This window comes from Vollenhovia emeryi, unplaced genomic scaffold, assembly GCF_000949405.1.
Source record: "Vollenhovia emeryi isolate VEMERY1.0 unplaced genomic scaffold, V.emery_V1.0 DF939155.1, whole genome shotgun sequence".
In the NCBI taxonomy this organism is placed as follows: domain Eukaryota; kingdom Metazoa; phylum Arthropoda; class Insecta; order Hymenoptera; family Formicidae; genus Vollenhovia; species Vollenhovia emeryi.
The window spans coordinates 1,353,079-1,373,307 of NW_011967211.1; the positions used below are offsets into that span (position 1 = coordinate 1,353,079).

The 20,229-nt window shown below is 44.5% G+C and overlaps 1 protein-coding gene across 3 annotated transcripts in view; it reads left to right on the forward strand.

The window, feature by feature from the left end:
- LOC105565130 (myb protein) overlaps positions 1 to 20,229 on the forward strand; it is a 33,226-nt gene that overhangs the window by 3,517 nt on the left and 9,480 nt on the right. The window contains exon 1 of one of the 3 annotated variants that reach the window (XM_012018071.1): positions 6,251 to 6,378. The exons of 1 other annotated variant lie outside the window; for it this stretch is intronic. In XM_012018071.1, coding sequence (XP_011873461.1) covers positions 6,266 to 6,378 — 113 coding nt within the window. In that variant the 5' untranslated portion in view covers positions 6,251 to 6,265. Of the gene's footprint in view, positions 1 to 6,250; positions 6,379 to 20,229 lie in introns of those variants that run through there. One more of the 3 variants, XM_012018070.1, reaches the window with a different exon arrangement.

A 20,229-nucleotide genomic window follows, 5' to 3' on the forward strand; every position in this document is an offset into this window, starting at 1 on the left:
AATCGAATCCCAATCTCAATCCGTAGTCTGATCGTAAGCATCAAGCCCATATCAGACTGCGAATTGAGATTGAGATTAGATTGAAATTTGACCAATCGTAGTAAAGTTCACTAATCTCAAGTTTAGTGAATTTCACTCCGATTGGTCAAGTTTCACTCCAATCTCAACCTGAACCCGTAGTCTGACACGGGCTTGAGGCTTTCGGAGAACTGGTACTCCCGCTTGACGCTCGGCGGACGCGAGGGCCTCTCCCGCGCTTTTATTTCCATCGCGCGGGAACATCCGTCCGTCCCGAGATCCTTCTCTTCGTCCCGGAACGCCACGCGAGTCCCACTTATCAATATTAAGCTGCCCGTCGGGAGATAGGGTGACGTCAGGCCGCGGGTCCCAGTGCCCCGCATGGCAACTGCTATAGACGGGGACAAACGCAGACGAGTTGGTATACAGCCACGCGCGCGTCGCCTGCTGGCTTAGGCGGCCTCTCTCTCCTCGTGGCCGCGAACACGCCGCACACGCCTCTCCGTGTCGTGCCCTTCTGCGCCTCCCACGTCTCCCTTTTCTCGCCGCTCGCTCTGGTCCTAGTCTGACACACGTTCCGCGCCATTTACCCGCGTAGGAAGCTCGCGCTCTCAAGTCTGATCTACAATGCGGTTTTTTTACAATTAGAATGTATTTTATATAAGCAAGTCAATACGCTTAAAAAATTTGTCGACAATGTACGATTGTATTATACAGTGCGCAATTTATCAACTTGCAGGAATTTCTTAAGCGTTATATTTATTGGCTATGAAATAGAATTGTTTCTTGACGCACATTGTAGCTCGGACTTAAAAAGTCCGTCCCTTCTGTTTCTCACGCGCGGCCTACGCTTCCGCATCTATGTGCTTTATCGATATAATTTTAATCGAGAATATATTTTCTATCGCGCGCAAGAACATATTCCACTAAACGTGGATAAAGCTACGATATTTACAAAGGAGTTGGGAGCGACGTCTGCGGAATAATCGCAGGACAGAACGAGTTGACCCAAAACCGGACAAGTACCGTTAAAAACCGGCCAGGACCACTGAGGAATCTTAATCAAACTACGATTGCTCTTGTATCTCCTCCGACAGTCCCAAATTAATAGAGGAAAGTCCCCTAATTATGAGATGGCCTCCTAATAAGAGATAGCGAGGTTTCTACAATATTGATAGGCATCATCTGTTGGTCCCGCCGTGAATTTATTGCTCCTGGAGTGAAGTCTGTTTAAATTTATTGTTAGATTGTGTAATAGTTGCGAACAGAGATTTGTTATTGAATTTGGACGTTGCAAACCTGCTGTCTCATAATCGGGGACTCTCCTCTACTAAAATAATGAAACCTTGTGTAAAAGAAATAAGACGCTGTCTAACGGACGGGTGGACCGAAAACTGTTGCCCAGCAAGATGATAGGAATGCTCGGCGAGATTGACCTCTCGGTGTCGCCGGCGACGGCGACGGTCATCTCGCGCGCGCGAGCGCGCGGAAACAAACGGGAGACAGCTGCCCCGTTCATAGGAACAGAGACGGCGAACCCTCCCGGTTTGGTCGGGCCCCGGTCTCTTTCACCCGTCGCGCGGATGCGCCGCTATTCAGCGCACGGTGTGTTCGAGTGCGTGCGGGGCAGGGATCGACACCCGGCGTCGCGCCGCGCCGCGCTTTGCATCGCACATCATGTGGCTCTTTAATATAATGCGCAAATTCGACGCAGTTCGGAAAGATGCACGAAACGCGTGCGACGCTGCCCCTCGACGGCCATTCTCGGCGAGGAGACGGTCTCCTCCAGGCAGGATCTCACGTCAACGAAATCGTTTTCATCACTTCATATTTTGCGAGTCACTAGATCGGACGAGCGTTTGCATTCCAGTTAAAAGCCGCTATTATTGGCATATACATATCGTTTGATCGATCTAAAATTTATTAATACTTGAGATCATTTGGTATATTGATCTACTTAATATTTTTTAAAGAGGAGTAGGGAGAAATAAGAAAATAGATATATAGATTTTTCTCGACCAGTAAAAACTATCATGACTAACAATAAGCTTCATTTCCTGAAGTACTGGGGTGGTAAAAATCATTCCAGATCACGAGACACGGCAGTAGTTCACGCGAGTACGCGAGTTGACAGGCCCTCAGATTTTCGGATCTCAACAACGGCTGATCCGATGAACTTCTAAGTGCGCTCAACCAATATTGGGTTCGATTTGCACAATAAAAGTGTTATTATTTTTCTCCTACGTGCCCCATGATTAATATATCGGTAAAATTTGAGAACTCCTGCTCACACGGCATTTCTTTCGGCGTTATAATTAGTAGAATGTGGTAGAATTTTGCTTCCCCTTTTTTGTTTTCGTCATGTCGAGGAGCGTGAATAAATCTTGCCGAAATGCTGTGCGAGATCTCACGGGGGGCCTCGAACGTTGTAATCTTTCGTGGCTTTGTACCGGCCGGCAGAATCCCGTCATTCCCGCCTCGGTGCTTCGGCCGAACTTCACCGTTGTAATAAACTTGGGCGATTTGCGGACACGTTGGACAGTAATGCCTTGGAAATTACGGGGTTACCGCGTACGTGCGTAACCTCGCCCGCAGGTTGATTAGAGGTTGATTAGAGATAATCAAATTCGGACTCGCAAACATTCGACCGTACGGAGGGCAGACCGGGACTTTGCCCGCGAGAGAAAAAAAAAGACCGAGAAAGTAAAACTATATATAATTATGTCGCAACGGCAGTTGTTATTTTCATGTAAGACATTTGAAGCGTTGAAAATTAATTTTACAATTATGTACGTCAAAGGTGAAATATTAGTACTTTGTAATTAAATCAGTAATTACACAATTCATAGAAAAAATAATAGCAATCGCACAGCCTTGCGGTCGCTTAAGAAGACAGTCCGGGTACGCAGAATTTTGAGAGAAGCCACGAAGTTTGTGAAAAATAACAGGTGATTTGCAAAATCGCTCGCGATGACCAGACGTTCGTCCGTTATCCGCGAGATCCTCGAGATTTCATCTTTTTGCCGAGCAAAGATGCCGCCGCTGGCGGTTCTCAGCTGTGTAGTCTCGGGCTGGACCGCCACGGCCGGCGCTCTTCTTTTTGTCCGAATTGAGAATCCGGAAGGCGGCGGGACGTTCTTCTCCGCCGAGGAAAACCTGTCCGTGTCATGTAGCGACCTGCATCCAATCGACGCACCAGTGTACCTGTGCGCGGCGTCGGCTCTCCGTTTCTTCCTTCTACGCCACGATCTTCTCTCTCTCGCGTCTCGTTTCTTCTCGGAATCAGCCGCCGCGCCGCGGAGAGTGTGCTGCCCGCCCGGACGCGCTTCGTTCTCGCGCGGTTGCATACAGACATCTCGCAGGAAGTCCTTTCTTCCAGATTTTGCATATTCTTTCAACTTCGACATATGCCGCTCTCAATTTCGAAGCGGGTTCTCGGCTTCGGGACGCGTCACGCGACGTCGCCTCTCCTTCGCGACGTCTCCCTTTTTCTCCTTGTCCTCATTGTCAGCTTCCACGTCTTTTCCCGATCGCGCTGGCAGATGAACTTCGTATAGGTGTTCAAAAGGAAATTAATAGATGAGCTAGCGTGTTTTGTCGAAACTGTTGCCTACGTCCTAGTTTTTATTCAACAAACTGAAATCCTGCGACGAATAGAAACTCTTAACTGCGTTACTTTCGCTGACAAACACCGTATGTGCTGTTGGTACATAAGGGGAAAGAGATTTCAAGAAGAAATGTAACCTTTGACAGAGTAACAATCTTTTTGTTACTATATTAATTCTTTATATATTTAATGGAATGTCTGGAAGAAATATTTCAACTCGCCGCAATTCCAGCGCGTTTTTCATCCTGACGTTCCGCGAAGCGTGAACTCGTAGGAGGTTCCACCGATGATTTTGCGCCATCGATTCGCTATTCCTTTGCCGCGGTTCGTCAAGGAATCGATTGGTTCCCAGAACACGACGGCGTGATACCGCCGAGACCTTGCGGCTTATCCCGGAGTCCGCAGCCCTTCCTCTTATTTCCTCGTCTTTCTCACGTTCTCTTCCTCATCAGCATCGCCTCTCCTCCTCCTCCTCCTCCTCATCCCCCTCTTCCTCCTCTTTCTTCTTCTCTCTTGCCTCTTCTCTTTCTTCCAATTCTCCTTCTTCTCGCCTTCCTTCCCTTCGCTCCTTCTTCCTCTTACTTTTCTCGCTGTGCCTCTTCGTGGGTTAACTTAAGTCTCATTTACACCGAAACAAGTTACATAAAATCTTTCGCAACGCTCCTCACTTTATCGTTTCGCACCTTGTTATTTTATATTATGATGTCAGAAGAGAAAAGTGTCGATTTTTTAACGTGACGAAAAGTGCAAATTATACCATAATCAGCCCTCGATTTGCTATTACAAAGTGTCGAGCGAAATGTACGTGTTTACGCTATCGAATTATTTTTTCGTTATTTTTATTTTGGCCCCATCTCTCTCTCTCGGTTTCGCAATCTTCACGTCGAGACATTCGCGAGGAACGGTGTAGCCGTAGCTTAAGGCGTAGTCCCTGAGTTCCGAGGTATGCGCCGCTATTAAAGTACATTCCCACAAACAAAGCGCTCCTTTTGTTTCAAGCACCACCGTTGAAAGCGTTCAGTTCGGGCATTCGTTTCTGAAAGAGTCGGACTTGCCGAGAGAAAAATCACACCGCGCGCAAATTTGCCGTGTATAAACATTTGTCTGAATTTTTTCCATATAATGAAACGCCACGGAAAACCTTAAAGTTCGATGGCAGCGATTTGTGAGTTGTACCGAGACTTTAGGATTTAGCTGTGCACAGCAACAAATTTTGAGAGATTCACGCGTTCGACAATTTAATTCTGAAGAAGCTCGCAATCAGTGGCGTTTTAGACAGACTGATTTTAGGCTTGGAGGCCAGTTTCACAAAGCAGTCGATTGACTGCTAACTGAGGATTAATCGATTCTCTTGTCTCTTCTTAAATAATAAAATAGAAAAGGACGGACGGGGGGGGGGAGGGAGTTGACTGAACTCTGGTTAACAGGTAACCGACGTTTGTGAAACTGGCCCTTAATTATCCGGTTTTTTTTTCCATAGGAAATAGAGATGGTAGGCGACGCGGGACCCGGGTGGATTTCTCAACGCGCTCTTTCCTCGGACTATCGCGCCGATTGTTATTCCGCGCCAGGCATCAGGTCGCGCATTGCGTCGTACATCGCCGCCTCTTCCCGGTCGGTCGTTTCTGGCGATTCCCTCGCGTACGTTCCGAGGCACGTATCGCATGCAAGCTCGTAGGGACGACCGGCGCCTTCGTTCCACCTCACCCTTCGAGTCGAGATGCCGGTTCCCTCGTTCCCCCTCCCCGTCTCGTTCCTTCTCTCTCTTGCCGTTCCCCGGTCTTTTCTCGTCTCTTTCTCTCCCTAGAGTCGACCCTTTCGCCCTCTCTCCCCGCCACCGAATCCAGCGTCAGACCTGCCGCTTGCTGTTGCTGCTGCTGCCGGCGAGAGAGTCCCCTCGGATAGCGACCGTCAGTCCGAACTCGACCGCCATTGGGAGTGGATCGTTGAGCGCGAACACTTGCCACGGATTGCCGAGTGCTGGCTGCCGCGCGACGTGGTACCCTCGGACAGTGCAAGTGTTTCGGCGCGTAAATCCGGCACTATTCGCGCGCGGCGGCGGCGGCGGCGGCGGCGGCGGAGCATCCCCCTTTTTCCCCATTTATCCACGTGTCGGAGCGACGCGTCCTCTCTCTCGCGATCTCGTGGATCGACGGATACATTCCTTCTCTACTTCCGGTCGGGAGAGAGCGCGCGTTCTCACGAGGGAAGCAGAGGGCGAGAAAGGACAGGAAGGGAGAAACAGAGGGATGCGCGTGGCCTCCTGACGATCATAGAGTTTTCTTCTTTCCCTTTTTCGCGAAGGGCCGGGGGAAGGCGCGTGAACATGACCGCCTGAGGGCAGATTTTCCTCCCGAGAGAGAAAGAGAGAGAGAGAGATAGAAAGTCAGAGAAGGGGAAATAAGAGTAAAATTCTCCGGAGACGGAACCGCAATGGACCACGTAGTTGCCGCGCGCAGGCGGTAGTGCTCGTAAGCCGGGGGGTCCAGCTCGCGGAGCGTCCACGCGGGAAAGAGGATCCCATTTATCTCCGAACCCGCGCGCTTTCTCCCTCGGCTCTCCCCCGCCCCTGTCCCTGCCCCCTTCGCCCCCGTTCACCGTTCCCGCTTGTTCGCCATCCGCGGGAATCGTGTGCCGCTTATGATGGATATATTCTCGAATGGATTGCTCCAACCGAACGGATTGCCGATCAACGACGTGAAGACAGTGACCTACCACTCGTCCTTTTGCTCACCACCGATCGCGGAAGCGGCGTAAGTAATCGGCACGAGGTCCACGCACGTGTTTATTTATCCGCTCGTTTCTCTTGCCGAAGATGGTATGTGCGGCCTACGAATATATCGCTTGGTAAATACTTATTTCTAACGACCTTCGTGGACTCGTGTCGCGCGCTGGAGAGGGGTTTAATTGGCAATTTATTGTAGCAGGTATATCGAGAGACAAAGAGAGAGCGTGGCGGAATGTCTTAATGGCGTAGATTCTTGAGACTCTGTTACGTTCTTCGCGTTAAAAAGAAAAAAGAATGGTCAGGTTGGTATCGCATAAATTTTTTTATGCGACTTTTTATTCACGACGCCGGAGATCTGGAGTTGCTCCGTACATAATTTCGTCTCCTCGTCTACCTGGGTCTCGTTGCTCCTCTATCGAGAGGAATTTCAGATAACAGTTTATAAAAATGAGACACTGCAGATTATCAATAATCAAGCTTTTCAGTCGACATTAACCGGCCGGTGTTTTGATATAGAAAATTTATTGCGAAAATTATTACCTCAGCCAGTTTGAGTTTGAACCTGGACGTCCCTACTCTCTAGGCGGGCGTCCTACCAATTCGACCACTGAGACATGCCAATTGATGAGACGCCCGCCTAGAGAGTACGGACGTCCAGGTTCAAACGCTGGCTGAGGTAATATTTTTCGCAAAAAATTTTCTGTATTAAAAACGCTGGCCGGTCGATGTCGACTAAAAAGCTCGAGTATTGTTATTTATTACTGGCAACTTAAAGAGATTTCTACACGGAGAGACCGATACGGTTACCACGTGTCTAATTAGGGATGGGACAACCCCAATAGTAATATTTGGGACAGCTACATCCGTGGTTGTCATATCCACATTGGTATGATAAGTAGTGCAGACAAGTATATGCGTTTTGTGCAGTAAACTTAGTGAATGTTGCAACACAGAACAATATAAATGCCCCTACTATTTATATGGCAACATTTTAATTTCATACTTCCTATATACCTCTCGCGTAACTTATATGTAAAACACTTAGGCCCGGTCTACAATGAGTCGTTAGTCGTTAGTCAGAAGTCGCAACTATATGTTGATCCTTTTCCTTTCTGGGTGGAAGAAAAAGGACCGACATATAGTTCCGGCTTCTGACTAACGACTAACAACTCATTGTAGATCGAGCCTTACTCTTAGATTTCACTTGATAAGGACCTAAACCAAAGGTAGAAACGTCGCGAAAGCGTATTTAATAAATGTGGCCAGCTGAGGTCGATTGAAATTTGAAATTTTATTATTATTAATACTGGTAATCTGAAGAAACACACCTTTCATTTTAATTTTCGTTATTTTTGCCTTGGCCGGCCTTTCGGTGTATGATTGCAGATTATTGATCATGATTTTTAACCCGCGCCTTTCAAGTGATCTTTCGAGGATAGTAGAGATGACAAAAAGTATAATTTTTATTGTAATGCTGTTATTCCAGTCTCTCTTATTTCTCAAATACGATAACTCTGTATCGCTTCTGATAATTTCAGGCATCACGCTCTCTCGATTCGTATGCGAACAGTAGGTTCAGTATCTTTCGAGACTCTTTCCGCAACGCGTATCGCCCTGATGAGAATTAAGCGCGATATTGCGACATCGAAGTCCCTTGAACCAAATATTCAATCGCCAAAGAAAGCTCGTCGGCGATATCGCGTACGAAAGCGAGGGTAGAGTGAACGTGCGCAGTCGTTCAGCGGAAGTATAACGCAATGGCATATCAAAGGATGCAGCGTTATCGCGAAGGAGATTATACGAAGCTGGTGCGCACGCGTTACTCTCATTAATAAGAGCCAGATTGAAATAACTGAGAGATAACGCTATGGAAAATGGGAATATACGACAATATGGGAAAATACGACACGAGATACGAAATATCGCGTCGACCTATTTTTCTCTATTAGAATTTAATCTAAATTCTAAATTTCTTAATGAATGCTAGCAGCAGTGTTTCAAGACACTGGCCAAGTTAATTGAATTTATGTGTCTACAAGTAGATTAATCTTGGCGTTCGATATCTTATGCTACAGATGATAACCAATTTTCAAAGTCTTTTAAAACTTTCGTGGATGTATTTGTTCGATTTTTACAAGCACACATTAGGCGCATTAATTAAGAAAAGAAGATTGTTTAAAAACTCGCGCGTATTTCGGGACTTTATCGGCGACCGGGTCTGAAATGTCGCGTACTGATGGATAAAATTTACAACTACCATGTACTTAAATTTCAATTTTTTTCTACTTTCGGTCGGTTTATGCAGGAGCCACCTCAAAGTGGGCAAGAGGATAAATTTGAACAGCGTTTAGTGTAGGTACGAGTAAATAGTGTAGGTTCGGATAAATAACGCGTACGCATAATATAATGAAAAATTTTCTATTTCAAGAAAATCCTTTGTGTCTCAAAAAATATTTTTCCTACAATGCCGAAAGCTTTTTTTTCATTCTGTCGTACGTTTCGGCCATGTGCTTAACCACTGATTGACGAGGTAGTTTTTCTTGCTCTTTGAAAAGGAAGTAATACTTCTCTCGAACATATTTCCTGCAATTACCGGTAGGTTTCCTCATTGTGATTCTTGACGTGATACAAACTAGGGTATTTTGTTGCTTTAGGTCTAGGCACATACTGTTAAAGTTATTTTTCTCAACGTGTAAACATTTAAGAAATAAAACGAAACGTTCTCGGAAGAAAGCATGGCGCTAAAAGAATCTATTTTTCCGAAAATTCTTCGGGTCTGCCAGATTCGAAAGTAAATGAACGTCATTTTAGTAACATAATTGCAATTGTTTCCAGTCAAACTCCAGGGATCTGGCAGGTAGGGGCGGGCAAAGGACATGGAAAGCTTTGGGTAAACCCCCTATGGAAACCCAATAGCTATAACATAATACCTTGCGAGAGAAATACTTCGGATAGGGATATTTGTTCATCACCATATCCGATCTCCAGGTAGGAAGGAGGGGGGGGGGGGTTGGGAAAAAGCTTGACGAGCGTCGGGCAAAGATGAACGGATGGACGGTAGGCAGGAATGCCGGAGTAACATCGTGGTTACTCTCGCAGCATGACATTCAAAGGTTGACTATCACGTGCTCTTCAAAATTCTATTCGCTCGGAGCGTCCGAGACCGAGAGAAACGGTGAGACGACTATTCGTCTTTTTCCGTCCGGTCGTCCTCGCAGGTCTACGAGTATACAGTCTCGGCAAGACAAAGGGGGAGCGGGAGAGACAGGGGGGGGACCAGGTTGACTAAGGAGATTTAAACCCGGTTCCAGGTCAATTCTGTGCTGGGAATTTGTGCATCGTTTATTTTGTACTTCTTCTCTTTGGGTCCGACCGGACCCCGGGCCCGGTTCCGTTCGTCCGAGAGGAATATTCCTTGGACGAAATATCCATCACTTTCGTTTTGATTAGACGCTATTCCGCGACGCTATGACGTCCACTTTCCCGCGGTTCCTATTTTTCTTTTTGCATTTGTCCGACAACTGTCGCTCATAAGCTCAAAAAGAACGCTTTGTGTGATTCGGTTATGCTTGTCATCCGCATTTTTTTACGGGTCCAGCTCTAACATAAGCATTCTTCACAAATTGTATATATAAATTAAATTAAAATGATTTCTTGATGCTTTAAAATATTTTATCCTTTGCCTGTTTTTGTTTGCCTTTATTCTATTAGACTTAAAAAGAAACTTAGGGATAGGGCAAAAACTTTAATGGAAAAAATGTCTTTTGAAGTAAACATAAAGAAAATTTTTTATTTGATAAGCTCGAGCGACTCCCTTTTATGCGGTTGTCGAATGTCTCGTCGGTTCGAGAAATTATAGAGGACACGGGAAGGCACACGAGTTTTACTCAGCAACAGCAAGGTTTCTAAAAACGTAGACCTTTTCCGTAATTTCACACTTGCAAAGATCATTAAGTTTGCATATCGAATACTATTAGAAGGTCAAGTATTAGCATAGACTACTACGAATTCAACGAATGGAAGGATGTTAGTTCCACGCAAACAGGCAGAGACATGAATGGCTGCTCGTGGAGACGGAGAGGAAACGAGATTCTCTCTCTCTCTTTTTCTTTGACATCCTCCGTCTTCTAACTTTTTGTAGATTTCTATATGTCGAAGTTATTGGCCACGAGGCAGAAATAGCTTGATATCACAATATTAATAATAATATTAATAATAATACGGTTTTTTCTTTTCAAAATAAACTGATTCGCAATCGAGATTTACGGTGACTTATCGACAAATCTCTTGCAATTTTTGCTGTCGGTTGATTTTTGAATTAAGAAATTAAAAATACGTTAATAAAATTATTTAGTCAGTTACTTCTGTTAGTTACTTTACATTACTCAGTCGAATCCATTAAAGTTTTTGCCCTGTCCCTGAGTTTTTCCAATTGTAAGTCTAATAAAATAAAAGCAAACGAAATGGTCGAATTGGTGAGACGCCCGCCTAGAGAATAGGGAAGTCCGGGTTCAAACCCTGGCTGACGTAATATTTTTCGCAATAAATTTTCTGTACTGAAACACTGGTTAATGTCGACTAAAAAGCTTGATTATTGTTAGTTACTTCTGTTCTTAGTTAATTTTAGTTAATCTCCGATCACCTATCCTTGACGACTACCCTCGCGATATCCGTCGATGTCATTCGATATGTTTCCGCAACGAAAATCATCAAAGGCAGTAAATTAATTAGAATCGTTTCTTCTTTTGGCATTATAAAATTTCGCATTATAAAAGCCGCCGAATTCTCATTAATGCACGCATCACTTGCGCGCCCCGGGGGACTCTACATAAATAGATCGTGTATTATTGTACTCGCGTCGCGTGTGGTCTCTCAGACCGGAGAGAGAGAGCTGTCCTACAGCTCACGCTCGGTGGTTTACGAATGTGAGATCTGCGAGTTCCTCGCGGTCATTAGAATTGAAGTCAAGGCGCGAAGGGACGTTCCTTGAATGGAGAATGCCCGGGCGCGTTGTGATCTCGGGCGTGCGATTAAATTTCTCGGCTTCTACAATCGAATTTAAAACTCGCGCCGACGACGTCTGGACAGCTGCCAGTCGTTGCCCTAAAATTCCGTCGAATCGGACCGTGTGGGGCGACCAGAAAAAAGCCACCCTAAAAACGTCAAATAGCAAATTTCGAAGGGGGTTGCCGACGAGATTCGCGACCGGGCCCCTTGAGGAGACTTCTTTTAAGACGGGATGGACCGCGCGGCGCCCTTCGACTGTTCTCGCAGCCCGTTCTTCTTTCCTTTTCATTATGCCTCGATATCGATTTAGCGCACTCCGGGGTCGACGACGCCCGATCGGCGGGCTGCAAGGGCGAACTTGATTTCCAGCATCTGCTTGAACTGAAAACACCCCTAAATAATCTTGTCTAGCGAGCACCGTACCGCCTTTCGGAGACTGGGACGTTTCGCATTTATTGTCATATTCGACGCGTAATTAATTTAGTACCCAAAGTTGGACGAGTATTCGGAACCAAGACACTACGGAACGTAGGGACAAATGGAAAGATTTAAGCGTCAAGTATTCAAAAGGCGAAAACGGCATTAGTATGTATTTTTTTATCGAGTGAATTATTTTTTATCTTTTTTATATGACATTTCTAATTAAAATTGGAAAATCCTTTCTTTCTCTCTAAGGATATCGTTGATTCTTTGAACATGCTCCTAATGAATCGCTCGTTACGCTTATTGTCTATATTTTATCTTATCTCGCGTCATATTTTTTTGCCTTTTCTACATTCCAAGCAAAAATAAACTTGCGATTTTTACACGTTATACATTTCGCGCTTCGCTTAAAATAAATCTATCGCACGAGGGTTCGAACTCTATGAAAAGAAAATAATTTTCGCGAGAGATTTTCCTCCCCCTCGGCGATCACCGCGTAATGACACAAAGGACCGCGTTATGTCTCGACTGCGGAAGATGTAATCTAATCGGATCACAAGCGCGCGCACACACACACACATAAATATGGTGCAGCGGATCTATGTAGACTCGATTCCCACGGTGGAATTAAAGATTCACGAGTGAAAATACCCATCGCACTTGTCATGGGAACGAGCACCGGGTGGCTCGTCCGATGTACAATCGCCTCGCAATGGGCACGGGGATAAAAGGCGTGGTGTATGGCGACAAGGCGCACCTCGACGAACGAGAGGGATGAAACGCGCGCGCACGTTGCCGAGGGTCTTCCCGCCTTTTTTTTTCACGTCACGGAGGGGTGATGGAATTCGTCTCGTAGACGTGCCTTATGCATCTCGCATGCGTATTTCATATATACATATATGTATATATATATTTTTTTTCTTAAGTGTATAATAATGAGAGATACTGGGGTAGATGCACCAGTGAATGACCGGTTAATGTATATTGTTATACATCATCTGGAGGACGCAGAGGGGGAAGGGGACGCAGAATAATCCAATTTCTTGCTCTGAATAATTAATACATTTGACCTGATTGTCCAAACATGCTTGATTAAGGTTTACGACTTTTAGTAAATCTTTTAATTTTATAAAAAAAAAAAAGGTCTCTCCCTTTCTCTCTGTTCGAAGTTAATTACAAAAAATTGGATGATATATCGCGGAGAAATAATTAAATTACGTATACAAATCATTTATGTATATGTCGCACTCCCTTTATAAATCATCGATATCGCATGCTCTCACTCTGGAAGGAAATAACATTTACCAAATGTCGAATTGCACCATCTTCGTAATGGTCGCGAAAATATGGCGTATGATTTTCCCCGGGTTCTTTTCACGCTCGTATTTTGGTCACGATGACAATAAAGTCTCGACGCGGAAAAAGGTACTTTGTCGTTCACGTTAGACGGAAGACCGCGGATGAATATTTAATTTTCGATACGGCATTAACGCCGAGGACCCTTATCGTATACCGTAAACCTGTATTTTTGTGCAACCCCACGGGAACGAGAGGAGCGCGCGATCACTCGATTATTTTGCCGGCGCGTACACGCACATGCCTGTACCTGCGCCGGTATGAGTCACACGGTCGCGATGCACACACACGCACACACGCACACACACGTGTGTACCTCCTCACATGTGCACGCGTCATATGAGAGCGGGTGCGTATGCTCGGGGAGCGTTCTATTATGGGGAAGTTTGATGGAGCGAGTGCGAGGGCATCGAGGCAGGTGGTAGCCAGATGTCTTTCGGTAAAGACTTCCACCCTGATGTCGTTGGCTGGCTGGTTGGCTGGTTGGCTGGCTGGCCCGCACGGTCCTCGCGTGTACATAAAGTGCACGTGTAGGTAGGTATATACGTATGCTTACCTATCCGTTTACCCGGCCGTACTCACGCCGTGCGTGTCTGAACCGGCGCGACGCACGAAATTCATCTCTGGTATCCTTGCCCCGTGGCCTTCCGCGCCGAGCCGATGATCCTTCACGTACCTAGCGGCCTCATTAAAATACGCTGCGCGCCAAACTACCTGGTTTCGGTATCAGGCATCTTCCTTCGGCGATTGCGACTCGATCTGGAACGTGCGACGTGCTTATCTGATCGTTCCCCGCGAGATTCCAAATTGGATATTTGAACTTTGGTAATCCGTACGTAAATGGCTCGCAATCGGATTCAAATGTTGAAGAAACTTATTTAACATTGCGCCAAGAATAATATCGCGTTTCGTCCTCGATACCGATCTATCGAGACATCTTGAATTTGACTTTCATATACATATAACGAAATTATTAATGGCTCGATTAGTTTTTTGTAAAAGAGGAATCGGATATTTTTATCTAAACAGGTTCTGCGATGTCAATAACCTTATACTTGGTCAACCGTGAGAGCCACCAGAGTCTCGTCCGTTTCGTGACAGCGAAAGGGATCGTTGGGATGGAAAGAGAGCGTGATTCCTTGGCCACGGAATTTTTATCGCGAAATCGAAACCGAAAAGATTTTGTTGTTGCCAGACGCACTCAGTCACACTTGGAAAAGATTTCATAATCGTGTCAATTAGCAATGACTTGCGTCCTCTTTCTTTCACGGAAAGAAAAACGTAGCTACCGTAGCCGAAACCCTGCACGTGGCAACTAAATTTCAGTTGTAAAATATGGATAACTAATATCTACACTGCAAAAAAATCTGGTTGCATTAATTAGAAATCTGGTAGATTCAACCAGTCGTCTGTTAGAAAATGGACGAATACTCCTTTAGGATTTACTAGATGTGTAGTGAAGTCTATCAAACTTCTGGTTATGAAATATCGAGCCCTATCGTGATAACTAAAAATTCTGTTTGGTTTAACCAAAATGCATTCTATCATACGTGTCTTGTTGATACAATCAAAGCGTTTTTCTCGGTGTAGCTGTGAATGCTGAATATTTAGCTACCGTGCCTATTGTATTAGACGCGACAGCAACTGTTTGCTGTGGTCTAGAAATTCATAGTTGTGGCAGTAAAATATTTTTAGCAAACCATGATTAGGTAACGACAATTTTTTTTCAGTGTTCTGATAACAATGACGATTCACGCTCTCTGAGCCTCTTCTAGTTCTAAATGTTTACGACAGATTTTTAAAATTCTCTCTTCTTCCCTAACGAAACAGAAGTACGAAACAAAGTTAAGTTAGAGTTTCCAAAAAAAAAGTAACTGTAACTTCGTTACAAGTAACGAGTTACCTCCCAACCCTGGTGATGCGTTGGTATCGGTAATTAGCAAAGACAGCCCAGTTGCACATTTATGGGGCTGAAGAGCTCAAGAGTGTTCACCCGTGAATGACACAAATTCTGAAAGCATTTACTTCGGGACCGGCGGGCAATCGGTTCGTGTGACAGCTCGTGTCATCGGACGCCGCGGCGTGAAGGGGATGGGCGACACACGCGTCATCGTAGTAAGCGCCAGTATCTTGGGTGATCGCAAACGAGACCGCGAGGGGCGAGAGGGTGGGACTCACCGGGGCAGCAGCTGACGCCACAGCCATGAACGAACGCTCCCTGGATCCCATACACCTGGTCCCGGACACTAGAAAATTGACGAAAGGATCAATTGTGTTGCGGGCGTCGCACGCGACCAACGCGGCGGCGGGATCTGTATTTGCGTTGACCCAATACCCCGTTCTGTCGGGGAGGATGTAACGGCGCGCAGAGTTTCCGCACACTTTGCTCGATAAGACATGCGCAAATGCCGATAACTTGTATTTCGCGCGATAAGGGTCTTTTCAAGAGACGGCTTGTGCGAAGGGGACGGACGGCAGAGACCCGAAAAGCGAGGCCAAAGGAGATGTCTGCATTTTCTGAATCGTTATCTGGTCATTGATAGGCGATTGTTTGGTACATGTACCAAATAATCGCGAAGAATCGCCTAATGCAAAAGTAACATCGAGAAAGCATTGTCCGAATATAAAGAATTTACTGGTTAAGCTCATTAATTAACGGCGGCTCCGTCAACCTTGTATTAATTACTCCAAGAATTAGTCGTTAGCCTCGAGCGCGAAGTTTGTTTTGCCAAGTCGTAATCGCTGATCTCCGGTCGGCGGGCTTTTCATACGCTCTCGAAGGGACGCCTTGCACGATGACCTTATTGTTGCGTGACGCGCGACAGGCGGAAGCGAGGAAGTAAGGAAGGAAGGAAGGAAGAGGAGCTAAGGGCGCCCGGTGCGTATGTGTGCGCGCGTGTGTGCGTGTGTCGTAAAGGCGAAATGAACACGTGAGCGCTGAACGTGAACGGAAGAAGTGCGCGTGGAAAAAAGAGGGGAAAGTTCGGGACTTTGGCAGATGTCCATACCTCGGCATGCACGCGGCCCGAGGGCTTTCTCTCCCGTTCTCACGAGAAGTCAGCTCGCTCGGTACCCCGCGATATCGTTTTATCGTCGTCTCTCTGAAATTTAACAACGTCTGTCCGCGCCCCATTCGGAGAGTCTTGGCTCGAACCCCCTCGGCCACGATAGACGTGGAAGGTGAAAAGCTCTATCAGTTTCATCACATGGATTGTATTGCCTCAACATTTATTATTAACCAACGAACGCGCGGGCCTCGTAAATTGAACGCGTGCAACAGCCAAATTTATATTCCATTCGTTATTTATATTGTGTTCAAGGCTCACCTTTACATCCCATTACGCGTGATATACACGCGTTGTGTATGCACGTGTATTTTATGTATATTGAAGCCGTAAAGCTCATGAAGAAGGGAATTTTTGCACGGCGACAAAAGACACGTCGTTTATTTTCCTAGACAAAAGTAAGCAGCTGTCGACTGCACCTGCTTCTCTGTTGTCGCCTCTTGAGTAAAAGCTACTGATAAATTTACCTAAGCATTTTATCTGATAATTTGCTGAGATAATTGAAGGAAAGCTGTCCCTTTGTTGCTATATCTAGTTTTTCTCACCTTGAGAATGACATGGCAGCTTTTGGGAATAAATATTTTTCGACCGCTTTCGTTGTTTCATCAGTTCAGCGTTTTTCCAAGCTTTCGTACTCGAGTCACAAAAATTCGAACTTTTCACGTCATATAAAATTTCGGATAATACGAGTCTTTTAATTATTTGAAGACTTACTATTATTTTGTTACATTGAGAGATTCAATGTTATTTAACTAAAAACTATTTTTCGTTTTGCGTATGCAGATACACATTTCTTCACTGATCACCTTTTCCTTATTTCGCCGATCGAATCTGATTAGATGGGAATATCCCATTTGACCGCTATATCTCGTCAGGTAGAAGACGTTTCCGTTCGCTGTATCGAGGCCGCGATTAAGTGATTTCGCGAATAATGAAGAGCGTGGAAGAAGTCCACGTGCCTTTAGGCTTAAATCCTTTAGGATTTAAATTCCAGGAAGGCACGGCGGTTAGACGTTCTACGAAGACGAGAGCCTTTACGTAACTTGAAATTCTTGTGCTAATTTGATATCTCTTATTAAAGAATTATGTGACAACTGTGCACAATTCCTCCACAGCGAGAATATCATAAAAGATGTACTGTGATGGACAGAATGGCCGCGACACTTTGTTTTTAGTGAGTTTAGAGACGCGCATTTAGATTCAGGTTTACGTTCCAAAACATTTTCTCTGGGGACAATTTTACTTGAGAAATAGATCGGAAACGCTTGAAATGGTTTTGGAATGGCCATCCAGTAAAATATTCCTCGGGGGAAGATTTTGGAAGGTAACCGAAGAAAAGTGTCGCAACTATTCACTGTCCATCACTGTACGCGTGTAAAAATTCCTGATACTTTTCCACGTCAATTCTCGGGAAAAAATCGTCGTTCAATTTATCTCTGGAAATTGAAACTTTGTTTTAATTCTGTGTCCGTCCTGCAAAATTAATTTTTGCTATTCCGTGAGGAAGTCTGCAGCGAGTTGCGCTGTAAAAAAAGTATGTAAAATTACGTATATAACACGTGTAGCGATTAACATATACACAATTAAAAGCAAGTAGTTCACTTATTATGTAAGGTAATAATTTTGCTTACAAGGTGTAATTTTACTGACGTATGTAAATGTACACCTTGAATAGATGGTCCCAATATTACCCACTATAAGAAATGTAATTTTACATGTAATTTTTTTACAGTGTGGGAGAAGAATCTTATATCAAATTCCGAAATATACGAATAAATGACTGTGACATTATTCTGGTAGAAATTACGATGATCGCGCATCGCTTTCGCGATGCGTTCCGTTGCAGCGGCGTTACTTTTTTACGGAGCACCTTACACAAACTCTTAAGTATTCTCGAGACGTTGGCATCGATGTAAATATGTGTAAGTACACCTGCGGAGAGACGATATTCTTTGCAGATTAATAAAAGTTTCAGGGCACTACCGATGGTTATCGTGTAAAAAATCGACTGTAATTATTAATAATTAACATCTCGAGTCATCGTTCCGTGCCTTACGGCTCTTTTATTCTCAATTTGTTGGCATGACGACTGACTTTTGCATCGGTGTTAAATTCGATAGAACGTGGCTTCTTCGTATTGTTCGACGCGATTAAGTGTTACTCTGTGTAACGGCGCGGCTGCCTAACCGTTACACTGTAAAAAATTACATGTAAAATTACAATTATAGTGGGTAATATATTGGGACCATCTGTTAAAGGTGTATATTTACATACGTCAGTAAATTTACACCTTCTAGGTAAAATTGGTACCTTTTTTGTAATTTTTCATCATTTATTAAAGAGTAAAAAAAATTTTTTTTTAAGTACATAAATTTATATATACCTATATTTCTGTTATTAATAGTGTAATCGCTACATTTATTATGTATGCAAGTTTAGATACTTTTTTTACAGTGTACGAGAGAGCTTCTTTCATTCGGGCGTAATTAAACGGGAGTGGTGTCGTTTTAGTCTGTTTGCATTCCATGGTGTTTAAGTCGCTCGATGACGTAACTTCATCTTTCGTATCGTATCGCAGTGCGTAGCAACCGTGCGGCTTGGAACAAATCGCGTTGGAGTTGGCGCGCCATAAATTACCACGTGCGTCAACCTCTCACTTGAGATGTGAAAAGTTTGACGAAAACGAGATTATTTCCTACGGGAAATTATTTTTCAACTACACAAACTGACACGGCAGTTCCTTGTCGATACATGACATTTTTCTTCCCTCCTGCGATATTTATGCCAAGCCTGATTGAGATAGGGGCTCATTAGGGGCGAGGACGTCTCGATCGATGGCGCCCGGCACGTATGAAGCGACGATAGAAACCCCGGGCCATCTGCGGCACACATATGTTTACGACACACATACACACGCGCGCATACGTCCGCGGGTGCTCCGCGCGTTGCTATCGTTGCATAAGCTAACCATATCTTCAGTCGCTCACCCCGGACTCTCCCTGGCGTATGCAGCTGTTAGGGGCGAGGGAAAGGGGAAAAAGTGAGGGTGAAGCAGATTGCACGCCACGTACCGAGGAGGCATTCGACATTGCCTTCTGTTCTCGTTTGCATTGTTACTCGGCGGGACAGCGCGCGGACCTACCTCCGCGAATTTCGTACATTAGAATTCGCGGGAATTACATCTTCAGAATTTAATTGGATTCAATCAAGAATTCCTAGAGTGTCCCGTTTTGCAGAAGGCAATTGAACGAAAAACGATGAATTATTCAGAGTTGGGAAAGTTATTTTTTTTAAGTATCTAGTTTACAGTTACAAGTTATCAATTCTGAAAAGTAACGTGTTACAGTTACTCAAAAAGTAACGAATCGTTACTTTGCAGTTACTTTCTTGCAACGAAAATAAAAATATGAAATCTACATTTGAATTGTAAACCGTCGATAAAGGCGTTTATGCACAAATGCAAGGCCTGATGCGATCTGTGGAGGTTTAAAAAATATATAAAGCAACTGTTAATGTAACTATATTAAATTAGTTGCTAAATACATTTTATTGATTCCCCTTAGGGTTAAAAGGCGTGTTTGAAAGAACGTGCCCAAACCTTTTATAACACCTCTCTCTATATCCATTTCACTATGTGGCGATCGAACGGAAAACCAACAATGTTTTGTTTGGTTTTGAACCCACGATCGCCACTTATTAAATTAGTTACTAGTTATCGAGAAAATGTAACTGAGTTGAGTTGCAGTTACAGATGGAGAAAAGGTAACGAAGTTAAGTTAGAGTTACCAAAGAAAAGTAACTGTAACTGTAACTTCGTTACAAGTAACGAGTTGCTTACCAAACCTGGAAAAATTATATTTATACTTGTGTAAATGGCATTACGGAAGAGGAGATGCGCTCATTTTCTCACAGGATGTTATTAGAAACATTTAGGAAGTTACAATACATGGATAGAATCTAATTTTCCACTTTTTCTGCCTTTTACTGATATTATTAATGTTGGTTATAATCGTATTACTCTTCAG